The 25,537-nt window shown below is 45.3% G+C and overlaps 1 protein-coding gene across 2 annotated transcripts in view; it reads left to right on the top strand.

Moving 5' to 3' along the window:
• The window catches only part of LOC135377790 (b(0,+)-type amino acid transporter 1-like), a 68,387-nt gene that overhangs the window by 28,871 nt on the left and 13,979 nt on the right, over positions 1 to 25,537 (top strand). For both annotated transcript variants that reach the window (XR_010418195.1, XM_064610463.1), the window contains exons 2-8: positions 7,365 to 7,514; positions 7,631 to 7,732; positions 13,059 to 13,328; positions 14,002 to 14,127; positions 16,716 to 16,815; positions 19,234 to 19,278; positions 20,961 to 21,084. Coding sequence is in view for 1 of the 2 variants with exons in the window: in XM_064610463.1 (XP_064466533.1) it covers positions 7,365 to 7,514; positions 7,631 to 7,732; positions 13,059 to 13,328; positions 14,002 to 14,127; positions 16,716 to 16,815; positions 19,234 to 19,278; positions 20,961 to 21,084 (917 nt within the window). In the remaining variant the exon portion in view is untranslated. The remainder of the gene's footprint in view (positions 1 to 7,364; positions 7,515 to 7,630; positions 7,733 to 13,058; positions 13,329 to 14,001; positions 14,128 to 16,715; positions 16,816 to 19,233; positions 19,279 to 20,960; positions 21,085 to 25,537) is intronic.

The following is a 25,537-nucleotide window of genomic DNA, read 5'->3' as shown; positions in this document are numbered from 1 at the left end:
AGCAGCAAAATGTACTGAAAGTCGGGTGCAATAGGGGTGGACGGGTAGGTGGAAGGCCTTGAACAGACTCGTGAAACTAAGGAACATCGATAAGACACATACCGTCCACCCCTATTGCACTCGACTTTCAGTACATTGTGCTGCTGGGGTTAGCAGGTAGGCAGAATCAGAATCTTAGAATCTTATCAGTTGACCGGGTGCGGTAGACATAGTACTTCGGAAACCACGTTATCAACGGTCTGTTAACACTCACTATTGGCAGCATCTCATGTGACGGGAGACACGCTTGAGATATTGCATGTGAAATGTTCTGTTGAAAACACGCACACATATGCAGAGATGATATGTGGAACTTTTGTCCGACATCAAGAGGCTAATCAAAAGTTTTTTGGTACTTTTGAAACTACCTAGTTCACGTGTAATATGCGCACGCGTCTTCCGAATTCAATGTGGTATGCCATTTTCACACATCACGCACACATCACAACCTGAACTCATGTTTATGATGCTGTATATTGTGCACTTACTGCCTAGAAACTTGCGGAACTGTCGGCCTAGGGTGCATACTAACCCCCTGTCCCCCACTCCTTCCTGCTGTCTTCATCTGTCCACGTCTGTACGCCGCTCATGGCCACAGTTGCTTCGCGGCGCTAACACACACACAGAAAAAACTTGCGAAGCTTCATTTAATAAGTTGTTTAGTAACTCCAGAAATAATCAGAGCCCAATTACCGACAATATCTCGCGCCGTTGAATGCGACGTATTCTGTTCGCCCATCTTTGAACCAGCTCGAAGCTCCCTTGGGTCTGCACGTGCATAGAACTACCAACGATATCCCTTACGTACGCAAAGGCGATAGCGTACGATGCACTAAAACTCACTAATGACGATCTCGCTTTAGTGTATTTCTTAGCGCACTCCGGAATTGCTCAATGCCTCGGCGAGCGGGCGCGTATACACTCTAAGAAAAAAAGGTAGAATTTGCTACCCAAGCTGGTAGAACGACAGTACTTCTACCATTTCGGGCCAATTCGTGCGCGTCCTCTCCTCCGCGGGTACAAGCTGCAGCGTCCCTTTCCCTTCCTCCTCTTTCTCACGTTTGGTCTAAAAAAAATAAGATGAAGGTAGAATTTCCTACCCAAGCTGGTAAAACGACAGTTTCTACTCTGTAGTTTGTTTCTACTCTGCAGTTATACCCAAAAGGTAAAATTGATTTGAGTAGAAATGTGGTCGCAATACAGCTCTACCGAGATGGGTAGAAAATTTTACCTTTTTTTCTTACAGTGTAGACTTCACCATTATGTTTCTGTCCACGCAGGTCATCTAAATTGTCTTCCCGCAACTTTATTACAGTCCATGTATCCCTTTCTGATCAGAATACTATATATTGAATAAACATACGGATGCACCAAAAGTACATCGTTCGTCGTTCATTCCTATCCCTTTCTTGCCACTGTACACGCGTCATTTTGGGCGCGAGATTGTTGAATCACGCATATTAGACACGGTAAGGTTCGTGTACGTTTGGAAAACTATTTTAACGACCGACAAAAATCTTAGATAGGCACTTTTGTCCTAAATAATCAGGAACTGTTAATCATCGGTGGATGCTGGTTTTCGCCTTTTCGGTCAGAAATGAGATAGTCGATCTCCTTTTTCGAAAAGGCCCGTTATCTAAAAGGAGAATCGTCGTTATCGTGTGTCAGTGGACACAAACGCCGTTCCGGTATACGCGTCCTTCTCTGGAAAGGCCTTTATAGAGTGCCCGTGTGTCAGTGGTATAAATCTCCTTCCTCAGAATCCTGCCAAATTTATTCTTTTCGCACAAGGGTAAAAATATACTTTATAACTTGGAGAGATATAACGTGAAACATGACGAAAAGTAATCCCGAGACAGAGGAACGTACACACAGACACCCACAACAAATTCTGTCTGTTCCTGTGTCTCGGGGTTACTTTTCGTCATGTTTTACCAGTTAGCCCGTACTTTGAGTCTTATGGCGTGAAATTGGTTGATTGATTGGTTGGTTGCGTTTTATTGCCGAGCGATCTGCCTGACAGTGTAGCGGCACGTTGCTCGAGGGAATTGTGCGCCCCGGTTCGACTCCACAGGGGACTGTGCCTACATTCGCTTTACAGCGTCTGCTGAGGAAAACCAAGGGAAGAAAAACACCCAGACGATGCCAGGAGTCGAAGCTCGGCGTGGAAGGCGATCATCTTAGCCACTAAAGACTAAGGGAACGGGGTATGGTGTGAAGGGGTGCGCGATCTGCCTCCCGCCTAGCAACAATTGCTCCGGCTTTTCGGTTTTAGAGTTCCTTGCATTGCATAGTTTTGGAGTTCATGGAAGCGTGTGATCGTAGCGTGCCGAGGGCGAGGCGAACTGGCGTGTACCAGAGCCTCCTCATTGACTTTCTCAGGTAATGAAATGTGACCCTTACGGAAAACCCGCCCTTTGTTCATGCGTCGCTTCCCCCTGCACGCTTTTCTCTTCTCTCGAATACCCGTAGGGCGCCTCCTTTCCTTCCTTCCTCCATGTCCGTGGGGACTCCAAGGTTGCCACCTTACTTCAAGCCAGAACTGTTGTTCATCCTGCAACACGGACCGGGAATACGCCTGCGTCATTCTTTGGAGACGAACGCCCAGCGCGCGTGATGACGTCATCTACGTCTTCGCCGAACCGAAACCTCTGAGAGCTCGCCAGTTCTATCAGAAATTACTATAGAAATAATCTGTAACGTTCATTGATATCCCTTACATGTCGCTTTGTGGGGTCCTTGAGTGACGCTGCTGCATAATCCGCCACTAGCGAAAAAAAAAAAAAAAAAAAAAGAAAACGGCGCATGCGCACATCCCCCTCTCCCTCGTGCTTCCCGCCGGGTTTCGAACTGGCTGGAAAACAGACGCCATTTCGCCGCTGCTGCAAGCTATGCTGCCTGTGAATTGCGTCTCTTGTGGCTGTACGAATTATTATGTGCAGGGCAAAAAGTTACGTTTTTTTAGGTTTCCGTGTGATATGTTATATCCTCAAAAACGCGATGCGTGGGTTCGGGCTGTGAAAAGACGGGAAGAATTACGAGATATGACAGCATTTCCAACCCTCCAGGAAACACAAACGAATTTGCCCAAAGCTTTTCGCAAGCTTCCCAACACAAGATTAGTACTCGATGCTACTGAAGTCAGAATCCAGAGGCCATCCTCACTAAATGCACAGAGATAACCTTTTTCGCATTATAAACATTACAACACATATACAGTTGTTGGCTGCACCCCAGGCGGTTACATCAGCTTTGTTTCCCGGCTTTAGGGTGGGTCCGTATCTGATGTAGACATAGTGCAGAGTAGTGGATTGTTAGATCGCCTCGAAGCTGGTGATGCCATAATGTTAGATAAGGGCTTCAATGTTCCGTGTCTTCCAAGGAATTGAAGTGTACAATCCACCATTTAGGGTGAGAGGAGAAGCCCAAATATCCAAGAGCATAGTTCAAAGTACACTCTTAAAAAAGGGATGTACTTTAACTCCTTTCTTGCCACATATATAACACCCTTTTTGGAGAGTACAGTTACTCTCAAAAAGGGAGTCTCCTCACTCCCTCAAGGGAGTAGCGTAACACCTTCCTCCCTATTGGAGAATAATATTACTCTCCGGCAGGGAGAAGGTGTTATGCTACTCCCTTGAGGGAGTGAGGAGACACCCTTTTGAGAGTAATTGGGATTAACAAGCCCTGGGATACGTATTCGCATAAAAAGTATGAGTGCAGCGCGCAAGAGAGTTTTCAATCTCGCGGGCTCCTTCCCTCGGCTGCCAGTCTGTGACGTCATGTCAGTCGCCCAATAGTGAACCGTTGTCTTTCTTTTTTCCGATGCCCTTCTCGCGCCTCAAGCTGAGCAGTCGCCTTGCTTCCTTTCACACCAATAGACGACCCTCTGTTTACAAACATGTGACGTCACGATAAGACTGGTTCGAGGTTATATTTTGCTGTGATGGGCAAGAAGCGGGAAAAACGCGTCGGCTGATAGGCCGAAAAGGCTGAAGGTTGATACGTGCCCACCAGCATGCTTTGCGCAGCGGCGAAACGTAATCGATGACGTAGGGGTGCAGGTAGTCTATGAATCTGCTCCGCTGATCTGACGTCACAACACGCCAGAAGGAGGAGGGAGAGAGCACTACCGCTACACGCATTCTTCTAATTTTCTCAAGAAATGCGCGCTTCCCAAACGAAATATTTTGCGCAGTTACCGAAGGTAGTATGTTCGTATCACGCGGTAAAAGAAAAGATGTTTGAAGTGCCTTCCATATATATCGAACGCACTATTTGAAACATTATGATCCGCATACTCAATTGGCAAAACTTTACTTGACTCCGTTATTCCTGCGTTACCTTTTCATTGTAGAAACGCTATATTTGTGTATTTGCGCATTCGTTCCTACAAAGACGAAAATGTGACTGAGCGCGAAGCGGAAATTCTTTCATTCGTTTCAAGACCGTAAAGAGGGAACGGAAACTGATAGTGATAAGCCGCTTCCGCCTACACATTGCGTCAGCCATACGCTCGATGTAGTATGGCGGTCCCAATCATCCCCTTTTGGGGGGTTGGGCTAATCGGCCGTGAAACTGAGCCAGCTTCCGTAGTATTCTATTTTTACAAACCGGTCTTAGGATTACCGAACTGAACTGAATACTTTATTTCCAGGGCCTTACCTACACCTTCTCCCCCCCCCCGGGGGGGGGGGGGGTGTACACCCTCCCTGTTTTTTGCAACACCCCCTGAAACTTCTGGGATTGCTCAATACAGCTTGGCTACCAATACATACAGCGCAGACTTGTGCGTAACGCGTTACTAGTAATTGCGTTACTTGTAATCAATTACTTTTTTGAGTAATTTTTCGAGTAATCAGTTACTTTAAAGTCAAAGTAATTTTTCGAGTAATCAATTACTTTTCTGAGTAATCGATTACTCAGTAATTGATTACTTTCCCGGCAGAGACTAACTCATCCTTTAGATGTTCTGCCCCAAGTCAAGACCTTCGTGCCGTCAGCCTTTGTTCTGGAATTTCAGGGTTTCTCCCCCTAATCTGTTCCTACACCAGTGTGGTGGTACCTTTGTGGTAGCTTTGGAGGTTTAGTGAGTCATGTGGAAGTTCCACGCATGGTCTTCCACAATCGGGTCAACGTCTTCCCGGGCGATAACTACAGTAGACCTACATATTTTTGGGTTATTTCAGCTGTTCCACTGTTGAACTTTTCTTTTTTCTTCTTCTTTTTTTTGCTGAGGCACACAAAGACGGGTATAATTTGCGTTAATGCAGAGTAACGACCGGAGTAACGCGTTACTTTTCTACTCGTTACTCAATTACATTTGAAGTCCTGTAATTGGTAACGGTAATCAATTACTTTTTCCGTACAAGTAACGGTAACGGTAATCAATTACTTTTTTCGAGTAACGGGCACAAGTCTGCGTACAGGGTGTGTCACCTAACGTGAAAAAAAATCATATTAAAAATCTGTTTGTCTGAACGCTATGGGGTCAACGCTGTTTATCTCGGGGGTGAGTTTGCCATGCCTTCTGAACACTTTTACCAAATTCAATTCGCGAGAAATTGAATTTTCCTAATTGAACCCCGAAATTTGCCAAGTCAACCTCACGTTTTTTATCTCTTTCTTTTCCGGAAACAAAAGGCGCATGCCGGATCAACGCCATTTTGTTGCAAGATATATTCACTACTGCAATGGCAACAACCAGAAAAAAAGTTGCGAAAACCGTCGTTTCGAGGCGCGCGAATTTCCGGCCGCGCTCAGATCTCTGAAAGAAGCGATGCGAGGAGGCCATGTACCTGCCCTTTCACTTTCCCTTTTCCAAGCTTCTGTTGATAACTGTAGCATGGTTGCAACGCAAAGTTATCTGAAGCAAGAGCTACAAGGAAACGTTTTTCTTCCGCCGTATCTTGCATTAATTTGACGGAGAACTAAGCTCGGCGACAATTTGCGCGCCTCGAAACGACGTTTTTCGCAATCTTTTTTCAGTTATTACCAAAGCAGTAAATGTATTTTACAATACAATATGGGGTAAATCCGACGTTCGCTTTCTGTTTCTCTAAAGAAGTGAAGTTGACTTTCCAAATTTCGGACATCAATTGGGAAAATTCAATTTCTCAGGAATTAAATTCGATAAAAGTGCAAGAAGTCACGGCAAAACATCCCTCGAGAGAAATAGCGCTGACGCCGTACCGTTCAGACAAGTAAATTTTTTAATACGATTTTTTTTTTTACGTTAGGTGAAACACCCTGTATACTCATAAACATACCCCCTCCCTCTTGGAAGATCGGCACGCCCCCACCCCACACCGAGGTCTATATCTTGAGAGATCACTGTTTATTTCGCATTACAACTTTACTTTGTTGTAACAATGAATAAAATTGCGAAAAGTGTCTTGCATACTTTGATATTTGCGGTTGGTGTACGCGGATAAATTACGTTGTGTGGGCTAAAACGTCGGTTAGAACAGACGTATTAGGAGCGATCCTCCCCCCACATCTGGGACCGACGAAACGACGCGGCGACAGAACGAAATATTCTGATACTTCAGACGCTGAGAACAAGCTGCACAAAAAAAAAAAAAAAAGAAAAGAAAAAGGACAGAATAAAAACAATCAACTGCATCACACTGTCGTTTTACTTAAGTTTGAGCACGCCTTTAACCAACGAACACTCTTAAAGGTCAAAATGAGTCAGACACATTGTTACATATTGCGGGCCGTGATTTTATGCCGTACAATTGAACCTCTTATGCAATAAGGGGATAAGTCGAAAAATCCCAAAATGAGAAAAGGGGCCTGATATGATTGTCCGTCCCATTGACACACATGCATTTCCCGTTTTTTACCACGCTGTAGCGGGCCAACAAATCGCAATAAGGTCCTAAGTTTTCATTGGCAGGTGCATACTGGTATGTAGATGTCATTGCAACCAAAATAGTAAAAAGAGGATAAGTCAACTTATCCCCTTGTTGCATACAGAGGTTCAATTGCAAGATGTATGTAATATGTACCAAAGGAAGAAAGTGTGCTTCGTTGGAAGTGGCCTAGAGGAATGTGGCCCATTTGAAAGTGTTTGTTTCGCTTCACGGGTTGCAGGATGAATTTACACTGCACACACACACACACACACACAGAGAGAGAGAGAGAGACGGACAGATAGACATAGACGCGCGTACAGAGACAGACAGACAGACGGACGGACGGACAGAGACAGACACAGAGTATTGGCAGGACGTGACGTTCATCACAGTAAAACCATGTGTAAAGGAGTTATTTATCGGCTCAATGAGTGTGGCATTTCATCGTGTCGTTGTACATTTCAGTGTACAAGCCTACGACTGAGCCCAGTAATGGTCATGCTCCTGTCCTGGACGACGAGAAGGCTGCGTCGGTACCTCCGGAACAAGCGGTGCAACTCAAGCGGCGTGTCAGCCTTCTGAGTGGCGTCGCACTCATTGTAGGCACAATGATCGGTGCGTCGACATCTGTCAGCTTTCTGATGTTTTGCAACAATCGCTATCTAGTTGCAGCACGTCATTGCAACGAGATGCTTTTGTTTATCCGTTGTTTCTTTCGGGGGGGTTTTCAGGTTCTGGCATTTTCGTTTCCCCAAAGGGCGTCCTGGAACGCTCCGGCTCCGTCGGACTGAGCTTGGTAGTCTGGGCCGGGTGTGGGGTGCTTTCGCTCTTCGGTAAGTATGGATAGGTGTTTACTGGCTTGCATTGTTTCCATGAATAGTTGAGAGACGCTGTTATGAGATCATTGTAATACGAGCAAAGCACAGATGAAGCTCCCACATAGCATTGGTTGCTATCTAGCAACCAATGCACTAGGTATGCGTCACGTTGCAACAGATTACTAACTATACTTGGGGTCTGACATTTTCGGGTTACACCCGACTCCTCCTGATTATACCCCTCCCCCGAATCAGTTTCGTCCCAATTCGGGTTATATCCGATTTCTCCCTGAGTTTTAATCGGTTATCGCTTACTCGACTAAATGTGCATTATTTCGTTGTGCATGTTTTGTGCAACAATAGACTAGGCGAAGCTTGTTTGACATTACACTATTTGGTGTCTGTGACTATAATTGTCGAGGAATGCATGTTTGACCACTATATGCACCTTTTACTGCAGGTCGGTTGCTGCAATGCGAGAAAGATAATATCGGATAACACTCGAATGTATTGACAGCACCCGATTTTTACCCCCGTATTCGGGAAGGATATTTAACTCGAAAAAGTCACACCCTAACTATACTATTACTACTTTAATTGAAGAATGACCTCATCATGAGCAGTTTGTTTGGAACAGTGATTTATCAAGAACCCCCTAAACGCCCCCAAATGTTTGGCGACACCCCAATAACTTTAACTGTGCACCTCTACAAAGGGGGGTCCTTGCTATTCATTTCAGCTGTAGTGGCATGTCGGTAATGATACGTTGAGCTGTTATGGAGTAACCGTAATAATGACCCCTCCCCTCTCCAATTTTTTGCAACACCCCCCGGTGCTTGGGATTCTGAATAAACCACTGGTTTGGAGTAGTTCTCTGGAGTAGTTAGAACATCTGCGCCCTCTGCTTACCTCTCTCTATATAGCTCGCATTCTTTGTATCCGGCGTGGTTGGTGGGACCGAAAACTGAGATCATGTCGCTGCCTCGAGCAAAACTTTAATTCCAACTGTTTCGCAAGGAAGCCTCATGTGGTCTACATTGTAGTGTTCCTGGACACACCCAACAGTGCATGTTCGACAAGAGGCGTTTTGGTGTCGCAAAATTTCGAGAGGCAGTGTGAGAACGAAAGTGCTTCGAGCGTTGTTGCATGCACTCTCGATAGATGACGCAATGAGTGTTGTGAAGTGAACGCCTCCGCATGCTAAAGGAGCACTAAAGTGCAAAAAATTCTCCTCGTGCAATGAAAGATGCGGTTACTTTGACACCAACACAAAAGGAACGGGAGTCATCGGTCGCATTTACTCTTATGAACACCATCTTCGGTGCAAATGCGGTGTAATTTGGGTGTGCTTTTACACCCCCCCGTTACACCCTTCTGGGGGAGTTAGCATGGAGGGGGTATTTATTGCCAGAAAAAAAAAGGAAAAGGAAAGATAAAAGGGGAGAGGTCAGCCATTCAGCACGCCCGCTTGCTATTCTCTAAACAAAAATAAATAAATAAATAGCATGGAGGGTGCTTGATGAGTGTAATATAGTTACAGAGGCCGATTTTGAGGATGTATCTGACTACTGGTGTGAAAAGGGCGTAATTTAGCAAAATGTTTAACACTGCATGTCGTGCAACGAATATGAAAGCCGTGTACTTGAGCTGAGTCTTAATTTTCCCTTTCCTCTGTCTTGCATTCTGTGTTGAATTACCTCCATTTTAATGGAATGCCTGCAAGTATGTGCGAGCCAAGCATAGTCTGATGAAAATTTCTGGGTAAATATGAAATTTCTTACTTCCCAAGCAACACAGAATCTTGGCCTAATATTAACTATATAGACGTCGACAAAACTGGTCCAATATTGGGCCTGTATTCCCAAGATTTACCCAATATTGACTGTTTATAGGGTATAATTACCCAGTACGCCCAACATTTTTCCAATATTGGCCAACTACTGGACATATATTGCCCTAATATTCCAACAGCTCTGCCAATATGCGCTATATATTGGGCAATATGGCACTTCGTTTGTTTACCCAATATTCATTGAGAATAATGGCCATTGCTGAATAACTGGAAAAGGGGAAAAAGTACTATTCACACCAGATTAAGCCACGACTGGAGCAGTACTAGATGACATGGTGGGATTCCAAGTATAACCTTGCACGTCCAGCCATTCCCTGTATATAAGCAACACTGTTGCATCCCACCATGAGGCTTAATTCTGCTGCGATTCAGTTTTGCAGACACTCTAAACTGGATCTGACGAGACTCTGAATCGACGTGTCAGTGGGTGCATACAGCACATGTAGTCGACACGTGAACCTTATAACCCACTATTGGCGGCAATCAATGCCTGCTGTAGCGGCGTGTTAAAAATCCTCTGTGTCTAAAATTGCTGCGATACAATGTTGGCTCTGTGTTCCAGCCTCCTGTGTAGATTTTTGAAACATGTAATGGCTTTCAACATGGATAGTATCTCATTCTGCTATCTCGCTTTTGCCAAAAAATGCTTAATTAAAGAGTTAATAATAGGTAATTAGTCATCTTGTAGTTGTATGCTTTCTCCGAGGGGATGTCCGCCTGGTCGTATAACTCAACTACAAAAACGACATCTATGCCGTTCTCATAGCTTCTTTACAAAAAACTCTTAACTGATCAAAATTAACACCCCGTGTAATATCCTCTAGTATGCTCATTCATGGTGTAGGACCCCGCAGCAGTCCCGTATACCATGTCAGGTATATGAGATCCTATACTATGTTCTTATGGGGAGATAAGGCATATGGGATCACACATCAGCCCCATATACCATGTCATATGGGGTACATGGGATCCTATACCAATCTGTAGCTACGACGACTTAAGACAGATTGCGTATTTCTGCCGCGAGTGCAGAGACGTTACCCGGCTGAGGAACTGCGGCAATGGTGGAGGGTGGTTGGTGATGCTACTCGTTCACCACAGGCTCTTGTTGATACGGCTGAGGTATGTGTGGAAGAGACGCCACGGAATCGGTAGTCCCAGCTACCTCCATAACATTGTCTGCAAGGGCGGCGTGTGCCTGAAGATCAAGGTCCGAGGCAGTTGCCAGCACCGTTTGTACTTGACTGGGCAAGCGTTGGAGAAACAATTCTTTGAGTATAGACCACGATCGAAGGTGGCGGCTCGAGAGCCGAGAAGGTTCTCTATGTGGCGAAGCATCTGAGACGGCCTGCGATCGCGCGGAGTTCTTCGGAGGCCAGTGGGAGTCTTTTGCGCTCTGATGTCATAGTCCGACTGATGACAGCGTCTTTGAGAGCAGAATAAGGCTGTGTCGCAGATGGCTGATGGAGAAAGTCGGAAACTTCGAGGGTGACCTCCGGCGGCAGAACGGAAATGACATGATGAAATTTGCGAAGTTCCGATGTTATATTCCCGCTATGCTGAATTGTGCCTCGACTTGCACGAACCACAGCTGAGGCTGTTAGCGAAGAATGGCGGTAGACAGATGGCGAAATGGGCAATGCTCGAAGAAGCGGAGCTGGTGCCCACAGTCGGTATTCATGGTCGGTGTTCGGGTCACCAATGTAGCGAACCAGCGGACTAGTGAAAGAATGATCCGACAACCGTGAATGTGTGGACGAAACTGATTTTATTCCGAAGCGCGCAGAGCGCGCTAGAGCACTGTGCGCATGGCGGCACGTCATTGTCGTTGCTACAGATCTTTATGGTGTGCTATAGGACATATGGGATCCCACACCAGTCCTATACATATATAAATGGGATGTATAGGATTCTATAGAGACCCATATCAACCTATATGCCTTTTTCCAGTAGGGTGCAATTGCCATATTGGGCAAAATATTGGTGTGCTGCTTGGGTTAATGGCTGGTCACAGATATCAAGACAATTTCATTTTATGTGTTCTATAAAAAAGTGATAGTATATCAAGACAGCGTTCGTTTGCTTAAGTTCTTGCCCTGAGCCCCCATTATAAAGCTTTTCCTACTCATCTCCCCCCCATCCCCACATGTTCACCACCCTTATCTCCTCTGCACCTTTCCCCACTTCCCTTTACGAGGTTCCTCACCTTCTTCCTCAGGTTAGAACAGGAGGTTACTCACCTCCTGGTATCCTGAACAGATTCATCATCCAGCCCTTGCACGTGGCGGGGTACTTGGCATTGCCCACCGTATAGCATAGCTTCCCAGGTTACACCCTGTCTTTACTGTCGGTGAATCGGCCTGATCTCTACAAATGAGCGAGGACACCTAAGGTTCGCTTTCTCGACTTCTTTTCGCCTATGTTTTTATCATCATTTGTCAACGTAGAATACGTTTTGGGGGAAGGTGATCTTGTGAAAAACGTCACTCAAACTGTCCAAAAAAATGGCACTGCAATAAACTGCCATTTCTGACCTATCCGCTTTGTGTAGCAAGACGAAACTTTGTACTTTGAATCAAAATGGCCCTCGCCTTCTGAATATTTGGCTACTATTGATATTATCCGGTTATTGATAACCCCACGTCGCGTTATACAGTAGAACTCCCACAAAATTTTTGGCGCCCCGAGTCTCGAATGATAGATACTCTGCTAATCTAGTACATATTAATATTCCATAGTTCTATCTGCCACAATATACTGTGCCACGTGCAATGGTACCGCACCGCCGCGGTGAAACACCCCATGTCATCACCATTCTCTAGTTGTTGTTGTTGTTGTTGTTGTTTATGCAGAAGGTACAACAAAAAATGTCGACGCAGGCAGCACGTGTTGTTCGCCTTTGTGGGACATCGTAGGTTGCCTCGATGGTGAGCGGCGCTGACGATCGAGGCACCCTAGGACGTCGTATACGGCACAGCCACGGTGATGATGTTCAATATCACGGCTGCTGCTAGGCTTATGCTCATTTTTTTTTACACTGTTTGGCAATGACGTCCTCTGCCCGCGGTCGAACACCCCATAACAGGTCTGCCGAGGCGAACCACAATACCAGGGATCGCAAAGTGTATTGGCGACTTCAAAATTCGGAATAAGCACCATAACTTGCCATTTAACCGATCATAAGTATTACACCATTAATGCTTGCCCTCACAGTCCCGCTTTGTGTACATTTTTGCAATATTGACTAAATAAAGATTACGATTACCACATCGAACCAATTGAAGACTTAATTTGACATCATCGCACACTGTCCGATCCAAAGTCGTATTCTAGATTAGGATTTTGTCAGGTGTGACCAAGTAGGTGTCGAATATTTGTGATTTATAATTAGCCTCGGCCTGTCGGGAGAACTAAACACGGAGGCGATTTCTCGTCCGCACGCAGTATAGGCCATGCTGTCTGACAGACTTTGCAAACACATTTCTGTAGGAGCCCTGTCGCTGGCTGAATTGGGCACTATGATACATAAGTCAGGAGGAGAGTTCATCTACATCCTGACCGCCTTTTCTGGAGAGAAGCGTGGAGGCATTGGCGCCGTACCTGCTTTCCTGCAGGCCTGGACCACTGTGCTCTTGTTGAAGCCCGCGAGTCTGGGAATCATGACGCTAAGCTTCGCCAAGTATGTCATCTTACCGGCCTTACCAGGTTGCCAAGACACACCGCCCGTGCCAACGAAAATGATTGCATCTTTATGCATATGTAAGGAAATCATTGTTGTGACTGTGAAAGTTTGGCTACTCGCAACGAAGGCATGGTCGCTGATGTCGTATTACCACTTGTTACATTTCTCTGTTATAAGAACAGTAACTGTCCTTGCTTACCATTGGTACTGTCGTCTCATTTTAAAGTAAAGTCACGGTGTGGAACATGTCTGTTTGCAAGAAATGAGTACGCACTTTGTAATTGCATTATGTGAAAGATTCTGTGATTTCACACTGATCTGCTGGGCGATTCTTCATTAGAATGAATCCGAGGAAAATTATACATCAATTAACGTTTGGTTGCGAGTCTGCCGAAAGTTAGACGTTTCTTGTTGTTCTAACTTCATCAATAAATAAAATTCAATAAATAAAAACGGTGAAAGCAAAGATGCTTTCACCGTTTTTATTTATTATTATTATTGCGATGCTTTGCGTATGGTATTTTGAGATATAATTGGTCTGGCTGCTTCAAATGCACGATCTCTACATTTGAATCGATTTCAAAGTTAACTGAGTACTACAGACGCGCAGTTTCGTCTAACATTCGTTTCCAAGTTTGGATGATCTTGAACTGACAATCTTTTGCAGGGGCCCTTCCTTTTTTGGAGGGCTTTTTACGTACCGTGGGTTTCGTATTAGCTTTGAATGTGTGCATCTTTGTCCCATTTCAGGCATGGTGGCTCTGGTTAATTGCTACAGTGTCAAACTGGCTACTAGGATACAGAACGTGTTCACTGTTACGAAATTGGTTGCCATAGGAATCATCATTATTGCTGGTATTGTAAAAGTATTCCAAGGTGAGCCGCCAAACTACTATTCAGGTTATTTGCATTTACACATGGATGCCATGTATTTTGTGCAGCATCTCTTTCGATGTGTTCAGAAAAAGAAATCGATTGTAGAAAGAACGCAATAACCATTTCTATAGTATACAGACTTTCATACAGTTGCCCTGCAAGTGCATATCTTGCGTGTGGACTCGCTTTGGTGAGTTACACCGACCAACTTTCTCCCACTAAATCAGCTCTACGTTGGTGGGAATCGGTTATTGACGCCACCAAACAAGGACAATGTTGCAGTTGGGCCAGTGGCCGGGAAACGGCAGGAGGCGTCGATACCCTAAACCCCAAAGTTCACACGTGCACACCTTTTTTATATTGTCGAACGTAATTCCAAGGTCAAAATGTTCGTCGGTACGGGTACCACGGTAAGCATCATCCCAGCAACAACTTCTCAACACCAGATCTCCACTCAGTTGCTAACTTAAAGAGTGGTGCAAGGGTTATCGTAATGTATTCCCACAAGAAAGACGAGTATAGCACGTTCACAGCAGACGTTTGAACTCCACGTGCGCTTATCTACCTCACGCAACACGTCACGAGGTTCAAGCGCCCATGTGACGAACCTTGTCAGCGTCAGCCTGAAGCTCAGCCACCACTGGACCACGACTGGACACCGACTCAGCACTGTTCGGTGCGGCCAGGGTGGTGGTAAAAGGGCTCGCCGTTGTCAGCCTCACAGAGGTGGGCAACGTCACGACTTACACCCTGGGCGTCCTGGGCCGACTTCTAAGGGAACTGTGCCGACATATATCTGAAAGCGTCTGAGGAAAACCCAGGAGAAACATCAGACAGCACAGCCGGCACCGGGATTCGAACCCGGGTACCTCCCAGTCTCGACGTGACATGGCCCGCACGCTAACCACTGAGCCACGGGAGCTGGTAGGTGCGGCCACGGTACGCGAATGCGCATGCAGATATCCGATCTGTCGCAGATGAATTTGACACAGCGAATGAGAGAACATTCTTCGTACGCCGTCCCAGAGCGTTGAAATTTCGAAGGATTTTCTTCCTCTGTCTCGACCAACCTCGTGACTGATCAGAGCCGGTGAAACGCGGCCTCAATCAGATTCCGGTGACTTGCACCGGAGAAACTGGCGATATCTATACGTCGCTGTCGCCATCTAAAGTCGCACTGGCGATTGTCGATATCCTAAATCGCCATCGTCGAGAAACTGCCCATTGCAGGTGGTAGATAAAGAAAATGGCGACCTTGCTTTAACTATCGGCAACTCAAGACCATACTGGTACCAGCTATAGACCATCTATATAGCTATCATTCATGATTTCAGTTAGCCTGCAAGCCGCTCTACCATAATCAAACCCTATCGCTAAATGCAGGACTTCGTATCCCTTTTGGAGCACAGAATGTAGCTCAAACCTTTCAGAGACTTTGGTAATCGTTGGGTGCAAGTCGAGGCCAGGGGCAAGTTCCATTAGTGGTCAAGGCTCACGCACAAGCCTGTGGATGTTACGCGAACTTGGTCAATGTCCGTTATTGTTAAATGCAGAAGGGATGGAGTCAACGTAAATAAACATAAACCGGGGTGCCAATCTGCCGTGCGCGGCTTACCCATATTTTTGTTCGCATACATGGGTGATCCCTGCCAGCGAGGTGCTCCGAACAAGATCCACTCCACCTATACGTTCAGCTCTTTTCGTGCCTTGATGAACATGGCATAATGAATTATGTGCAAAAGTGTTCGGAGCCGAAACCTCGATGTTTCTGGGCCATAAAGTCTCCCGTGCTCTCCACGACGTCACCCATCTTGGAATTTGTGCCATCAAGAAGTTAATCACCGTTCGTTATGTATGACCAAGCTTTTCCAAAGACATACAACTAAGAACCACGTAATGTACTACCTGCCAAAGTACCAAAGTCACACGCAATCACAGTTTCGACCTCCGGACCCAATGGCCTCGTCCGTCATCTTCAGAATTCCGCTACCTCCTTATCACTCACCAATACATCCTTACCGTTAGATATATTCATCAGGCAGCCTGACCACGGCCCCTGGATCTCTCTCCTCTTTGCTCCACGCGAAGCGGAGAGAGAGCGATCGAGGGGCCGTGGCCTGACGCAATACCGCTACCAGACATCTGCGCCGAGACGTGGTTGCCGTGCTGAATACCCAGTTTTCCCGTTACGATGTACCAGCGGAAATTGCAATTTCCGCTGGTACATCGTAACGGGAAAACTGCGGATCATGGCGGCCCAGCTTGAATTCGTTCCTTTCGCCAAATTCTGCCATCTATACCTGGCGTAGTGCACGACGAGTATTTGCTCGTCTAAAGCGCTGCTTTTGCCGGGCTGATGTATTTTTGGGTCTAACGAAGCAAGTCCAGCATGTGTTTTCTGTTCAGAAAAGATTACCAATTTTCGAGCAAGAAAGTTTGTAGTGCAATTTTTTTTCTCTATATATATATACGACAGCTGTCTTCGCTACCAATTTTTGGTATATTTTGATCGAAAGCAAACCACATTGTATTAGACAATTAGCAGGACAGTTTTCGAGAAAGTGTTCAACTATTTTCGTTCCATTCAGGACATACGCAGTACTTAGCGACAGGGTTCCAAGGGTCAACTACCTCTGTGTCAGATATCGCCACTGCCTTCTACTCAGGACTTTGGGCCTACGATGGCTGGTAAGAGCACGATTGCCCACTCAAGATTTTCTTTTACTAATCTATTACTCGAACTGGTGAATTTACCGAGCTCAAGGAGCTAGAAAGAGCCGTGCAAGGTCAGCCGTTCGTCTTTGACTTTTGGACAGATTTTGATGTGCTGAATTCAAATATGACAGTGCAAACAGTGAATTAGCTCTATGGTCAGAAGTCATAATATTCTTGTGAACTCGCTCACTCCTCCTGGCAGCTGGTGGACGCTATATCGTTATAGGTTCATTTTCGTTTTCAGCTTTTCCTCGCGCTAGTACAGTTTATGAAGCTAATTTTGCCTGAATGAGGCGGAGTGAGCATTTTTTTCTTGAGTCAGCCCCCCAAAATTAGTTCAGTTCTGCTGTTTTCATATCTGAACGAATTTAGCTGTAGACCAGTGCAAATCCAACATTTTCTGTGCCACCACCACCGTTTATGCTACCGCGCAATCCTTTCCGCGAGGTCAAGCTATACAGCCAAGAGCCGATTATTCGTTCAATGCTGTCCATCTCAAATACCCAGTTGCAATTTCCTTCGTGTACGAACCTCTAATGTATTATACGAAGCTGAGTGTCGAGAGTTCAGGGCACCGCAAGTTAACTTCTCCACGTTATGGAACTGCTTCGTGGGGAAGTTTGCTTTACGGCGCGCTCATATTCATTAAAGCATTAAAATCTCCTTCCTCACTACAGAACCTAGCGAATATGTGATGCAGACTTAATAGCTGCACAAGTCCACCGCCGTCGACTTACGATCTCCATCATAATGCCAAAAGGGGATAGATGGTCTTACCTGTCAGCGCTTGTATCAGCAAAGGCCGCCCATCAATGGCGTCAAGACATCTCGGAAGGATCCCTCCTCCACACTGTCCTTCCCACACTGTCCTTCATCATGCCGTATACTCTTCGTCGGAGCCTTACGTCTATCGTTAGTCGCACTTCGATAAAACGTCGCATTCACACAATACTTCCGTTACAAGCTGGGTTGCAGTAACATAATGTTATACTCTTGCTGTAATACTCCAAGTACCGTCCAGCACATTCTCATCGACTGTCAGCAGTATTCCACTGAGCGACGCGTGCTCCAGCGCCAACTTGAAGCCACTGGGACACCCTCACTTGCCCTTCCTCAACTGCTTGGACCTCCGGCCAACCCGGCGCAGCAGCTACGAGATCTTCAAGCCCTCATCACCTTTTTAGCAGCAGCAGAGCTCCTGCGTGAACTCTGAACATTTATCATCACTCACCATCTTCTCCCCCTCAAGCAATAGGACAGGGTGCCGCCTCAGCGGCGAGATATCCCACTGCATCGTCATCACTTATTTATTGTTGTTGTTGTTGTTAGCGAATATGTAAAAAAACACAAATAATGCATTTGATTAGGTGCAATAGATAGCATATTCAAAATTGGTATAAAGTGTAAGGTGTGATAATTATCAATTTAAACTTGCGGCACCATCGGGTTTGTAACGCGGCTCATCTCAGTATAAATAAGGGTTCGGCGTGCACTTTGGGACGGGGTAACGTCACCAATAATCCTGGCGGTTACTAAGGGATGCTCACATGTTTTCTGTGGTGGGTAGTTCTTTTGTACTACCCAAATTCCAGATCAAGAGGGTTAGCACATCCTCCCTCTTCTGTGCCACCATTTCTCCCCTCCCTCTTTCACCCTCCCCTCTTCTCCCTCCCCTGGGTGCACAGAGCTGCCACTCTAGAGCAGGCTGACCACACCTTCCCCCTACATCATTTTGCTTCGTGATAAACCTGTGAATGCCCATACAGCCTTTAATAACAGCAGCATTACGCATGCTTGAAAGTATTCCAAATGCTTACTAGCAAACTGCATAATCAGCTATGAAAATATAGTTTGCGATTGCAGCGTAGTTTTTGAAGTGCCCGGCCACATCCAGCCCACCAACGCTCTGCCCTGAAAGCTCTCTTCACCTTTCTGGATATAATAGGACTTCGATCCATATTGTGAAGGGGCTCATTATTTCATTCCACACATCACCACCAGCAATGGGGTAGAGTATCGCCCCTGACGATGAAACTCCCCATCCATCATCTCGCAATAAAGTTGTTGTTGTTGTTTGTTGTTGAAGTGCCAATTCGTGATCGAAATTTTCGTGTGCACTTCAGATTCGAGAGTTTTTGGATTCACGAAAATTATGGGCTCGCGAACAATAATGTCTTACAGTACGCTGTTTCTGTTCGGAGGGGGTAGACGCAGTCAAACCACACGTTCTCTTATCGGAGAGACCGAAAATATTTGGGACAGATATTGAGCAGCTCGTCCAGAACATACATCGAGTCACTTGCGCCACTCTCACCTTTTGTGAGCTTTGACTAGGGTAAAAATGCACCGCAGCCCATTTCTTGCTTCTCACACAATGTTTGTTTCTGACAGGAACAACTTGAACTATATTACGGAAGAGCTCGTCAACCCTTATGTGTAAGTACACTCGTTTCACAATGTCTTAAGAGAATGGAACTCACTGAGGTGCGCCCTTTAGTGCAAATCTTTGAAATGCGGGATATACAGTGTCAGGCATAAGACGACGTGGCCCCGCTGGTCGTTGATGACCAGTGATAGTAAACGCGGTGGCCATGCTGGCATCCCCATTTCGCCAGAGATGTTAAAGGATCGAATCAGAAGGCAAGACAAAGATTTATTAGGACTTTAGGGTGGTCGTGGGACGAATTAAGAATTCATGAATGGTGTTGATTAGTCGACGATGCCCAATGAACTCCACGGCATGCGTGAGTCTGCGGAGGTGATGGTGATTACGCTGTCGCTCACAACAGGGTACGTGTTTGTTTGCTTTTTGTTTTTTAGCTGTACCAGATTTTAAAAAAAAGTATGGGAGCAGCATGGGTGCCGTCTTCGCAGTTGAGTTATACGGCCAGGCAAACATCCTCTCGAAGAGAGTTTGGTTTCGGTTCATTTGCATAGCAAAATTCGCCGATGGATATTTCACCGTTCGTGCTCGTTTCAGTATTTTTTAAAAATAGAATGGCTTTCAACGAGGACTGTGTCCCATTCTGCTCTGCCCGGAATCCCCTAATTAACTAGTGAAATAACGAGTTTTAGGTAATTAGTCGATCGTCTAGTAGACATACTTTCTCCGAGAGAATGTCCGCAAGGCCGTATAACCCACCTGCAAAAATGGTATCTGTGCTGTTCTCATAGCCCCTTTTCAAAATATCTGGTGCACTTAAAAAAAAAATGTATAAAAGCATGAATCACACCAATGTTGGTACAGCGGGTACCACCTTTTTACTCCTTTCCCGCAATCAACTGGGAAATAATCTGGCACAATAATAAGACATTGTAGATATTTTATGCAGCAAAAAGAGAGGGACACACATAGAGGAAGACACAACACGAAGACTGCAAACTCACAACTGAAGATTTATTCACAGAGGAGAACAACGTGAAAGAGGGTCTGCAGTTTGCAGTTTTGCAGTTTGCAGAGGAGAACAACGTGAAAGGTTAGGGGCAGGAAAGGCGTACTCTCCTCCCCCCTCCCCTAACCTTTCACGTTGTTCTCCTCTGTGAATAAATCTTCAGTTGTGAGTTTGCAGTCTTCGTGTTGTGTCTTCCTCTATGTGTGTCCCTCTCTTTTTGCTGCATAATATCTATAATGTCACGTTACCAACTACCCGAACTATCAACAGTGCTACAATAATAAAAATTGCGTAAGAGTAGGGCTGTGCGAATATTCGAATTTTTTGGATGCTGAATTGAATAATTGTGTATTAGATTCAAATTCCGAATCGAACTGATGTCTCTTCCAAACCGAATATATTGGAACGGTTCCGACGCTGCATTCGTAAACCCGAAAAAGCCTGATGCGAAGATCCGCATGCACCTGTCACGAACACATGCTATATTTCCGTAGTACTACATACGTTCGATTCGGTTATATAACTATTTGCTTCGTATTCGTTTCAGTTTTAAAATTACTATTCGCGAAGCCCTCCATAAGAGAATACAGAATCATCCATACCGACGTCTCTGTGCGGTTTCATACCTATAGAGCTGCTCTCTGTACTATCGATATATGGCTTTCTCATGTCGTAACATTCCCACTAAGGGCTCGTTCAGTAATATGAACCTCTTTGGTACCGCAGCAACCTTCCGCGAGCCATTATAATCGGTATCCCTTTGGTAACACTCTGCTACGTCTTCGTCAATCTATCCTACATGAGTGTCATGTCCTCCACGGAACTGCTCGCCTCTGAAGCTGTCGCCGTGGTAAGCATTCCTTTCCTTTCTTCGTTCTGCTCTAAACATCCACAGCTGACGCTCATTAGTAGGGTATGGTTATATCCGCGGGACATCCTGGTTTACGGATGGAAATACGAGAGTTTGAAATCCGCTCGGATATCTGCATTTTATCCGCAAATAAGCATTAGTGGCTCAGACGACGTCCCCTAGGGGGCGCCATAATTGAGAGGACGCAGTGAATCCAAAATGGTGCCCAAGTGTGCCATCCCTTGCATCAGTGACGTAGTCACGGGAGGTTCGGGTGTTGAACCCCTCCCGAAATCGTACCTTTGGTAGTGCATTTGGGAGATGGAAACGAGGGCGAAATCCTCCTCCCCCATGTAAAGTCCCCATAAAACCCCTTCCGAAATATTTTTCTGGCTACGCCACTGCCTTGCATTGCTGTGCTTTCAACTGTTACATAATGTGAAGGACGTAACGTTCCCGAGAAAGTTTGTGTGCTGAAAAATTGTTTCTCACGTAAAATTTTCGTCGTGTAGATTTTTTTCCTACAAATTACAGCGGTTGTGCGCATATATTCAGTATCCGCGCGGATGGGAATACATAATTTCAAATAGTGCGGATGCGGATATTGTCAATTTTGTCTACGCTCACCGCTACTGCTTAGCCTAAAGCCATTGAAACTCGGAAAGCACCGCAATCGCTTTCTCTTTGCCGACGCATCGGCGGATCAAGTATCGCCGCCGCAGCACAGGATTGCTTGTGCGTCTCCAACGATTGCAGCGCTTTCACAGTTCCAGAGACTTTAGTTAGAGTAAGGAAATTCGGCTGTAATCATAATAAAGGTCTCTGGAACTCAGAAAGTACCGCAATCGCCGAGACACACAAGTGATCCTGTGCTGTGGCCAGGGACCAGATACTTGGTTCACCGGCGCGGCGGCAAAGAGCGCCCTCTGGAAGATCTGGAAACACCAAGAGTGTACCAATGCATAAATACAATCATTTGTCCATGTATCAAAACCAGTCGAAGTGCCTGTATCGCGAAAAATTTGGCTCGTCAGCTCTGGGTAGCTGCGCATCGTTCGGAATTGGCAAACCAGGTGTCGCTCAGCGAGCGATATACACCTGGGAGGGTGACTGAGCACTCCTCAATGCCACAGTGCAAGCCAGTGAATTATAATGAGGGGAAAAAAGCCATTAAAGAAACAAATAAATGACGGTGTCCGCCCATTTGGTCGAACGCCGTTTGGTCGAACGCGTCAGTGGTCAGTGTCCTCTGCTCTTTTTATTTCTTCTTTTTCTTTTTTTGCTTTTTGCAGTCGAAGAGGGGAGACCACTGGTTAGTTGCAGGCGTTTGTCATCTACGAATCAGTAGGACACATATTGAAGAAAGCTGCCCCATGTTGAGAGCAGCCGATAGTCTATCCTTGTTCTGGGCACCCTTCTTCATAGTCATATGTGCAAAGCCACTCGAAGTCTGTGGGTGCTAAGAACGAAATTTCGCCATGGTACAATGAGAGATATTAAATTAACAGCATGTAAAACCTTAGTTCGACCTTAGAGTATGCATCTGCAGCCCCGAATCACTACACATGCACGATATCCGAAGAAATAGAGAAAGTACAAAGATCTGCTGCCCTATAATCCTGTCTAAGTTTCGAAGGACTTCTTCGGTTACATGTCTGTTGCAAGAACTAAATTTAGGTGCACTTGCACATAGGCGAAAAGTAAATAAACTGAAACTGCTATTTCTCCTATACAGTGGTCAGTTGATAATCCACTGTTAAAATTTGTTCGCATTCGACGGGAATAAATAATCAAAAATGTCATTTACTTATTTTTTAATTCATTTGACAAGATGTTTAATACTTGACATCTATTATTATTTCACAAAGGGTTGGGGGATTAACAAGTACAGCATGTTTAGTCACTATGTGTCAGAGCGGAAAAACCTATTCGGTTGTCCAACGGGTTAACGGTGAACAACCCTGGCCCTTGTACTGCTTTTTGGACACTAAAAAGTGGGTTAGCATGAGGAATGTGTTTACGGGGAAGCAGATTACACAAAGTTAAATGTTCCTTAGGATAACTGCATTTAGAACTGCAGCTTTTTTTTTTCCTTGTCTTTTTTTTTGTGTCATTTTCGACACTCCAAGTGAACCAATTAAAAAAATCGATCAAACGACCGCTGCCGTTTCGATCAAACGGCGTTCGATCAAATGGTTTTCGACCAAATGTCCTGCGTTCGATCAAACGGCTTTCGAAGAAACGGCGTTCGATCAAATGTCCCGGAACCATAAATGACACTAGACGTGTTTGAAATTCCAGATTAAGATGCCTCTATGGCTGCACGCAGAGAAACAGATACTCATGGAACGATGAGACAGCACCAGAGGACACGTGTTCCGCCGTGTTTGCGGCTCGTCAGCTGTGGGTAGCTGCGCATCGTTCGGAATTGGCACACCAGGGGTCGCTCAACGAGCGATATACACCTGGGAGGGTGACTGAGCACTCCTCAATGCCACAGTGCAAGCCCGCGAATTATAATGAGTTATAATTATAATATAATTATAATTATAATGAATTATAATAATAATAATAATAATAATAATAATAATAATAATAATAATTTTACTCAAGAAAGCAAACTACAAGTATAATAAAACAGGCCCGTCTAAGCCGAAAGACTTGTGACACTCGCCCTGAAGCAGCCAGCGGCATACAGTTTGACAGTATATGAACATATAAAGGTACTACATCCTATGATAAAGTTGCCGTAGCGTTTTTTTTAGTTTGTACTTCGATTCCAAAGAAAAACTGTCGAAGAAGAGCTCATTAAAGTTACGAGGTACATAGCATTGCCTGCGACAAAGTCCATATTTTGGGATCTAGGAGAATTGCTCACCGGACAATTGCTCACCGGACAGTTGCTCACCACAGAAACGCTGAAGCCGGACAATTGCTCACCGCCTCTTTCACAGCACTTATATGTAATTTTATTTCGGGGTTTTATGTGATGTGATTTTATTTATCGTTTATCGTTTATGGTGCTCTTATACTTGACTTTTTATTTGTTAGTTGAACTTGGGTGTACCTCGAAATAAAGTGATCGAAATCGCCATTTCAAAACAAACTACTCTAAATAAATGTTATCTGGCTATACAATGCACAGTTGCGCGCGGGAAACTGCAAACAGCGAACTTAGACTAACCTGGACATAGCGGTGCAAACACTGAACTTGGACCAACCTAATAATAAACTAACCACCGTACTGTTCAGTCGTCCCCGCCCTACTAAGCCTAACGGGCGCTAAAATGTGGCTTTCGTTCGCTAAACCGACTTGGACAGATATAGAAAATTCGTTAATTTTAGTGGTTAAATAATGATGTGATTTTAAATCTTCCCCGTCTGGTGTCTTGGAAGATCCTGGTGACGCAGGCATGAGCGTACCGATACGGGGACAATGTCACTTTGTAAAATTGCGCACTCTTTATTCATAGGTCACGATTTTTTTTTCTCAGTGTCATCCTAATATGAACCTGTAAACACCCGCATAGTCCGCAGCGTCCGTCTCCAGGGGAGGAGGTGACGTGGTTGCACGCTTTGCCCCCCTGGAAACACTTTGCTGCCCCCCCCCCCCCCCACCATTGGCAAACAATCCTCTAGGAACGCACCATGGACGGAGATCCTGACAAAGACGCTTCAGGTGTGCCTTCAAGTGGACGACCTCTCGCCTCACTGGTGGATTCCAAGATCTATTTAAAGCAACCTACACAGCTAAAAAAGAAGTTCAGCTAACATAAAAAAGTCAAGCGCCATAAACGCGAAATAAAATCACAATATAAGTGTGGTGAAAGAGGCGGTGAGCAATTGTCCGGCCTCAGCAGTTTTTGGTGAGCAATTGTCCGGTGAGCAGTTGTCCGGTGAGCAGTTGTCCGGTGAGCAACTGTCCGGTGAGCAATTGTCCGCGCCCCCATATTTTGTGTATGAGAAATGCACAGCAAAGTTAACCCGCCTGCGTCTAGAAGAGCAGCATTCGCTAACCGGGGTCCTATATGAGGGGTCCCAAAAATGTTTTTACAACATGCAATTTACCTTGATAATAACTCTATTATTCATGCAAAACTGACATTTTGATATGTATATTTCTGGTAAGTAAGCATTATCAAATATCTGAATTCATTTACAAGGCGTTGGTGCAAAAGACTTTTCAAAATTTCCGTCGTAGAACAGACTTCTTATTATTACACGAAAACTTCAGTAACATATTTGAAAGGCTCCTTTCCTCCATGTTCTCCCTTCTTTTTCTTTTACCTTACACCCGCTCAGAAAAATGATGTCAGTCGACAACCCCAGTGACAGGGGACCCCTTTTCTTCTGGTGTACCAGGTTGCAAAACCGTACAAAGGAGGTGAAGGGCGATAAAGGCTTCGGGTCGACACACGGAAACCAACCAAAAAAGATATGGGAAGGTCGAGCG

Source organism: Ornithodoros turicata, chromosome 1, assembly GCF_037126465.1.
Source record: "Ornithodoros turicata isolate Travis chromosome 1, ASM3712646v1, whole genome shotgun sequence".
NCBI lineage: Eukaryota > Metazoa > Arthropoda > Arachnida > Ixodida > Argasidae > Ornithodoros > Ornithodoros turicata.
The sequence above is the reverse complement of the archived record's forward strand: the minus strand, read 5'-3'. Positions and strand labels throughout refer to the sequence as shown.